Source organism: Musca vetustissima, unplaced genomic scaffold (assembly GCF_032173495.1).
Source record: "Musca vetustissima isolate MV318-11 ecotype Yass unplaced genomic scaffold, APGP_CSIRO_Mvet_v1 utg6577, whole genome shotgun sequence".
NCBI lineage: Eukaryota > Metazoa > Arthropoda > Insecta > Diptera > Muscidae > Musca > Musca vetustissima.
Window position 1 is genome coordinate 137,750 of NW_026877114.1, and position 7,734 is coordinate 145,483.

Below are 7,734 nucleotides of genomic sequence, written 5' to 3' on the forward strand. Positions count from 1 at the left end.
GAAAATTTGCATGTAGGATGGGTTCTGGCCAATGAAGATCCCTATTGTATTTGGTAAATATCGGTTAATATCTAGGGAATTTTTACATAGAGAAGGGGATTGGGCCATAGAATAAGCATGTCTGTTTTGATAAGGATCGGTCAATTATTAGCGGGTCAAATGGACCCTGACTTTTATGTGAAATATAACAAATTTGTATTCTATAGCTTATAGATTTACCCCTGAAGGACATAGACCCGAAAAGTTGTTGGTATATCCAAGGCCATCGATCTAGACATGTGTGTCCGTCCGTTCGTCTGTCTGTCCATTATAATATGTAAACACGATACAGGCCACAGTTATGGGCCAATCTTCACGAAATTTTGCATGTACGATGTCTTCTGCCCAATGAAGACGCCTATTTAATATTTAGGGGATGAAATGGACCAACAACTTCATTTTTGTCTGATTTTCTGGTCGCTCCAGAGGACGCAATTATGGCCCGAACATCGCGAATTTTGACATGGAGAAGGGGATCGGGCCAAAAAATAAACATACCTGTTTTGATAAAGATCGGTTAATATTAAGCGGGTCAAAAGGACCCTGACTTTTGTGTGAAAAATTAAAATTTTTTTATTCTGGGGCGTATATAATTGCTCCTGAAGGACATATACCCGATAAGTTGATAGTATATCCAAGAGGAGTTGTTGACCCTCAAATTGATACCAATTATATGGCTGTATGTACTCTGATGTGGGAGTTACACTTAAATATTTACAGGTGCGTACGTATTCAGATATTATTACCCATTACCACACTAGAGGGCGGAAATATAGCGCTGATCGCTTTGAAACGTTCCGTGATGTTCCTGTTATGGTCAAGTTTTTTGTGATGATCAGATAATAATATTGGGATGAAGTGGACCGAAATCTTAATTTTTGTGTTCTTTTCGAGTCGATTTATAGGCCACAACACAACTCACGGTGAAGGGGATCTGGACAAGTAATTAGAAAAGCTGTGCTGAACATTAGTAATATTTGTTGACCTCTATTTGGTCATGAGGGTGCAAATATCGCGAAGTTCAGAATATAGAACCACAGAAAGTTATATTTTCGTGGAAGTTGTGTAGGGTATCATATGGTCGGCTCCGTCCGACTATACTGCTCCACTCACTGGTTTAAAATACTTTCTCCAAATATCATATGGTCGGCTCCGTCCGACTATACTGCTCCACTCACTGGTTTAAAATACTTTTTCCAAATACTAAAATATTTTTATTTTTTAAGGACTTTAATAGGATTTATCAAATGTTCTACGTTTTCCTCTTTTCAGATCTTTCAAAATGAAGTTCGCTATTGTAGCTGCCTTGTTGGCAGTTAGCTTGTGCCTGAGCACAGCTGCCCCTCTTGCCGAAGAGGTGGAACCAATTGCTCCCTATGCTGAAGAAAATTATCGTTTACCCACCATCATTACACCCAGTAACTACAATATTACCCTGAAACCCTATTTGATGGACAGCGACGGTGCAAAACAATTCACTTTCGATGGTGAATGTTACATTACCATCAAGTCCAGTGTAAATACCAACAACTTGGTATTGCACAGCCGTAACTTGAAGTATACATTGCGTGAATATTATGCTAAGAGTAATCCAACACAAAAATTCACCCTCCCCAATGCCGAACCTAACACCGTCACCGATATTGTAACCTATCAATTGACCAATCAATTGGTTGCCGGTCAGGAATATGTTTTGCATTTCATCTATACCGGTACCATGGATGATGATATGCATGGTTTCTATCGCAGTTCCTATGTTGATCCCAAGGGTAACACTAAGTGAGTAGAATGTCAAAAACAAAAAAATTCTAGTCAGCTACAATTTTTTTCAAAAAAATAGGTTCTCAAATTGAGAGGATTTTTTTTTTTTTTTTTTTTGCTTCACAGAAAAAACCTCTTCGTCTGAGGAAGAGGTTTTATTTTCTGCACAAAAAATGCATTCACACTGTGCAGAGATAGACTTCAAATTTTATTCACAAATGTGTATTCTCTTTGCAGATGGCTTGGTTCAACCCAATTCCAACGTAATGAAGCCCGTCGTGCCTTCCCCTCATTCGATGAACCCCGCTTCAGAGCCACCTTCGATGTAACCCTTGTCCGCCACAAGAGCATGAAGACTTACGCCAACACCCGCTTGGCCAGCAGTACCACTGATGGGTAAGACAACATAGAACTCTACGAATTTTCCGAACATATTTCTAAAATATACTTAATTTCTTATATCCCCCAGTGATTACGTTACCGATCGTTATATGACCACACCCAATATGCCCACCTACATCTTGGCCTTCATTGTCTCGGAATTCAATGAACGTTTCAATGGTGAATTTGGTGTCATCGCCCGTCCGGAATTCTATCATCAAACTGAATACGCTTTCGATGTGGGTCAATTGACTTTGAAGGCATTCGATGACTACTTCGATTTGCCCTATTACTCGTTGGGTAACGATAAAATGCATATGGCTGCCATTCCTGATTTCTCTGCTGGTGCTATGGAAAATTGGGGTCTCTTGACCTATCGTGAACGTTCGTTGTTGTATGAGCACGGTTCGACCACACTGAGTGCCCAACAAAGTATTGCCGGTGTTGTTGCTCACGAACAAGCCCATATGTGGTTCGGTGATTTGGTTACCTGTGAATGGTGGAGTTATACCTGGTTGAATGAAGGTTTTGCCCGTTACTTCCAATACTTTGGTACTAACTGGGTGGAGACCCACTATCAAATGGATCAACAATTCGTTGTCGATCAAATCCAAACTGTCATGAACATGGACTCGACCAACAGCACCAATCCCATGAGCGATGAAAATACAAATACCAATGAAGAATTGGCCCGTATGTTCAATAGTATTTCCTATAACAAGGGTGGTACTTTCATTCGTATGGTCAGTCATGTTATGGGTGAGGAAAACTTCAAGCAGTCGCTGCGTGAATATTTGAAGGCACAGTAAGTATGAAGATATGAATATATATAGGATAGGTGATGTATGATGCATACTTTTAGGTTGCAGAACAGAAATTCTATAAAAAGAAGAACGGCATCTGGTTCTCTATAAGAAAGCCTTCCATAAAAATATAAAATTCACTCCAGGTCTTCTATGAAAAGATCGATCTTCCGAAAAGAAACCCTCCTGTTCTTGAATGATAGAATCATATTTTCTTCTATAAGAAACCCTGTTCTGTTCTTCCCTAAGAAGACCTTCGGAAAATCTACAAAAATACATTTTGATTTCATTTAAAAAATAACACAGTCCAGTCGTCTACAAGAAGGCCTTCAAAAATTCTATAAAATTCCCTTAAGGCCTTCAATGAGAAGATCTTCCAAAAAAAACCACTTCCAAAATTCCATTAGAAGACTTTCAGAATACATTTTTAATTTCCTTTAAATTCTCCAAATTCTATAAAATTCCCTTCAGGCCTTCTATGAAAAGATCTTCCAAAAAGAAATCCTGCTGTTCTTCAATGAAAGAACTGTCTTTTCTTCTATTAAAAAACATGTTCTGTTCTTCCCTAAGAAGACTTGGTTTGGGAAGACTTACCTCTATGGAATGGTCATCTAGTCTTCTATGAGAATGATATTCGGGTATTCTATGAGAAGGCCTTCTGGTCTGATATGAGGAGTCCTTTTGGTCTGATATGAGAAGACTATCGGACTTCTATGAGAATAACTTCTGGTCTTCTATGACAAGACATTTTGGCCTGATATGAGGAGACCTTCTGGCCTTCTATGAGAAGTACTTCTGGTCTTCTATTACAAGTTCTTGTGCTCTCCTATGAGTTCTTCTGGTCTTCTATATAAAAGGCCTTCTTGTCTTCCATGAGAAGGCCTTCCGGTATTCTATAAGAAGACCTTTTGGTCTGATATGAGGACGCCTTCTGGTCTTCTGTGATAAGGCCTACTAGTTTCCATGAGATGAACTCCTGGTCTTCTTTGAGAAGGCCTTTTTGTCTTCTATGAGAAGAGCTTTTGGCCTTCTATGAGAAGACCTTTTGATCTTCTATTAGAAGAACTGTTGACATTCTATGAGAAAAGCTTCTGATCTCTAGGAAAGGTATTTCTGGTATTCTTTTGGTATACAATGAATACAATTTCTATAAGAATACCTTCTGCACTTCTATAAAAAGCCCTTCTGGCTTCTATAGATAGTCCTACGTCTTCTTCTAGAAAATTTTCTGCAGCTCCTATTGTCAATTCCTCTTTCTCCCCTCAACAACTCAATACTAAAAATTACTGTTTTTTTCGCATTACCCTTCTAGCAAATTCACCAACACCGTTCCCAATGATCTGTTCACCGTCTGGAAGAAATATATCCCAACTCAATTCCAAACCTATGCCGATGGTCTCTTCAAGAGCTTCACCGAACAAGTTGGTTATCCCGTGGTCACATTCAACTTGACTTCAGCCAATACTTTGGTCATCAGCCAAAAACGTTTCTTGTTGAAGGAAAATGATGGTTCCGATTCCAAATTGTTGTACACCGTACCCATCACCTACACAACCAATGTTGAAAATGATTTCAAAACCACAACTCCCAAGTTGTTCATTACCCCCACCCAAACTCAAACCACTGTCACTTTGCCCAGTAATGTTAACTGGATTGTTGGTAACATTCAGGAAACCGGTTACTATCGCGTCAACTATGATGTCAAGTCTTGGCATGGTATTCACCACGCCCTGCTCAGCAACAACTGGGGTGGTATTCATGAATTGAATCGTGCCCAAATTGTCGATGATCTCTTCAATTTGGCTCGTGCCAGTGTTATCGATTACGATTTGGCCCTCGATATTTTGGCCTACTTGAAGACCGAAACCAACTACTTGCCCTGGACCGCTGCCTTCAATGGCTACAGCTACTTGGCTATCCGTTTGGGTGTTGACACCAAGGACTTTGCTGCCTACATTCGTGACATGACTTCCAAGGCCTACGACTTGTTGGGCTTCGATGAAAAGAAAACCGATACCTCTTTGGATATCTACAATCGTGCCAAGATTTTGTCCTGGTCTTGTAAATATGGCAAGACCGAATGTATCTCCAAGGCCCAGGAATTGTTCAAAAATTTGGATGAAAAACCTGTGCCAGTTAACATCCGTTCCGCTGTCTACTGTACTGCCATGCGTGAAGGTACCGAGGCTGACTTCGATAAATTGTTCAACAAATATTTGACTGAAACCGTTGCCACTGAAGTCACCTTGATCTTGAACAACTTGGGTTGTGTTAAGGATTCCAAACTTGTTAAGAAATACTACGACATTATTGTATCGGATAAGGTGCGTCGTCAAGATAAATCGGCTGCCCTCTCCAGTTTGTACAGTGAAAATAATGAAAATGTTGAACCTGTTTTCGATTTGGTTACTGCCGGTTATGAAGCTTTGGCTGAATCGTAAGTTCACTTCTTGTGTGAAGGTTTTCCGAATAGATTAACTAATTTCCGTTATTTTTTTTCCATTACAGCATGGGTGGCTATTCCTCTGTTGCCACTGTCATCTCCAACATTGCCTCCCGTTTCACCACCACCCAACAAGAAGCCAAATTGAAGAACTTCAATAACCAAAACAAATCGAAATTCGGTACCTCGGCCCGTACCTTGGAAAATGCCGAAAAGACTGTTGCCGAAAATCTATTGTGGGCCCAGAACAAAATGGGTCCCTTCAAGCAACATTTGCAAAACTACGGTAAGGGTGGCAGCGCCAGCTTGACTGGTTTCACTGCCCTGACCATGGTCTTGTTTGCCGCTTTGGCACGTTTCTTGTGCTAAGTGTAGAGTGGAGTGGAGTTTGGGGTTTTAGAAAAACCCAAACCCTTAGTTATGAATTTGTTGTAAATTATAATTGTTTAGTACTTAATTAATTAAAATAAAAAAATCGAAATTCTAATTTTTAAACAAAAAAATCTAAAAGGTGTTCTTAATCATAATCTCATCAAATTAAATAATAATACCAACCCCCACCCATCACCGATCACACATAATCTTATCTGGAATTTATACGGTTTTATTTTTAATGGCCGGCTGTCTAAACACCATCTATGGCCCAATAAATTGCCGTTAAATAATTGTTCAAAAAAAGCATAATCACTGATAGTCGTGGAGTGGTGTTATCGGATCATAAAAAGAATTGAATGCAGTCATGGCTAACTTAGAAGTATGACCGACCGGCGACCAATCACTGATGGTATTTGGTGCAAGTGTTTTTTTTTTTAATAATGAATATCGTTGTTGCTGTTGTTCTTCGTTTTTATTTTATCCCTGATTTAATATAGAACATGTCGGCTCTTATCACTAGAAATCATTAATCGATTTCCATTGATCGAGGGTAATAAATAGTATTTGACGGTGATAAAATAAATCAATATTTTTTCTTGTAGCACATGCAAGTGCCTTAGAAACTTACAAAAATGCACACGATAACTGCGAAAAAAACTGATAACGAAAATTTTTAAGCATGGATTTTGTTAAGAAGTATTTGACAGGGTCTAGAAGGCGAAATATTTTAAAAAGGTGTATTATATTATCGTATTTTATACCCTTTACCACACTGTGGTACAGGGTATTATGTCTTTGTGCATATGTTTGTAACAGGCAAACGGAAACGAGATAGGCATATGGTTCCTTTAGAGAATATACATAGCATCATTTTATAAGTCGATTTATGCATGTCCGTCTGTCTGTCCATGTTAAATTGTAAACAGAGTACAGGTCGCATTTTTGATTCGAATTGGATGAAATTTGGCACGGCTCATTTATTTGGCCCAAGGACGAACCCTATTGAAATTGAAGAAAATCGGGTCAGATTTAGATATAGCTCCCATATATATTTTCGTCCGATTTTATGTAAATGGTGCACTATCCTTCGATTTGTACGAACTTTGGTACAGCGTACTGAATTAAGTCCAGAAAGATGTGTGTTAAATTTCGTGAAAATCGATTCAGATTTCCCCATATATATATTTTCGTCCGATTTAAGGTAAATGGTATATCAAAGTCCCTTAATATCTTTCGGTTTGCACGAAATGTGGCACAGTGTAATGAATTAGGTCTAAAATGATGTGTGTTAAGTTTCCTGAAATCGGTTCATAGCTAGATATAGCTTCTATATCTGACCAAATGAAAAATTTGGTACCGTTTGCAGAATGACATATTTATGGATTCAATTTCATATTACTGGTCCTTTAAAAATGCGACGTCTGTTAGGATTCATCTGTTAAATATACCCCAAGTGGTGAAGGGTATCATATAGTCGGCCCCGTCCGACTTTATTACTTTCCTGACTGGTTTATAAATAGTTTTAGAAAGATTAGAAGACAAGTTTTTTTAAAAATATTTTAGAAGGTCTCTCTTTGAGCGCAGTTATTTTTTAAATTATTTTAGAATGTCTTTCTTTGAACATAGATATTTTTCTAATATGGACTGTATACACAAAAATTTGAATTTTTAGATTTTTCTTTTGATATTTGTCGTCCATAATCAGGCCTTGACATATGTAATCCAAAAAATATAAATTTATTAGCAGAGTATTAAACATAAGCTCTAAAACATTTTGTTGCCTGTGGGCAATATTGGGCCACAAAGAGTTAGGAAACCTCAATCTAGTCCAAAGATAGAACCCATCGGTTCACCCCATCTGGTGCCTCTCCCATAAGTTGTAAAATTTTTGAGAATTTATGAATCCAAAATTAAGCGAATGAAATGTAAGAT

General features: G+C 38.3%; 1 protein-coding gene across 1 annotated transcript; it reads left to right on the forward strand.

Moving 5' to 3' along the window:
• The first annotated feature begins 1,321 nt into the window (after window positions 1-1,321).
• Window positions 1,322-5,796, forward strand: LOC133321682 (membrane alanyl aminopeptidase). Its single transcript, XM_061530764.1, has 5 exons — window positions 1,322-1,818; window positions 2,038-2,196; window positions 2,270-2,986; window positions 4,297-5,421; window positions 5,493-5,796. The coding sequence occupies exons 1-5, from the start codon at window positions 1,322-1,324 to the stop codon at window positions 5,794-5,796; spliced, it is 2,802 nt and encodes a 933-aa protein (XP_061386748.1).
• Window positions 5,797-7,734: the final 1,938 nt, after the last annotated feature.

Bases quoted from the DNA above. Each gene is read 5' to 3' on its own strand.
- LOC133321682 (XM_061530764.1), top strand. From the start codon at position 1,322: ATGAAGTTCGCTATTGTAGCTGCCTTGTTGGCAGTTAGCTTGTGCCTG. The intron at 2,987-4,296 runs GTAAGTATGAAG...TTACCCTTCTAG, and splicing joins CGTGAATATTTGAAGGCACA to CAAATTCACCAACACCGTTC. The intron at 5,422-5,492 runs GTAAGTTCACTT...TTTCCATTACAG, and splicing joins TATGAAGCTTTGGCTGAATC to CATGGGTGGCTATTCCTCTG.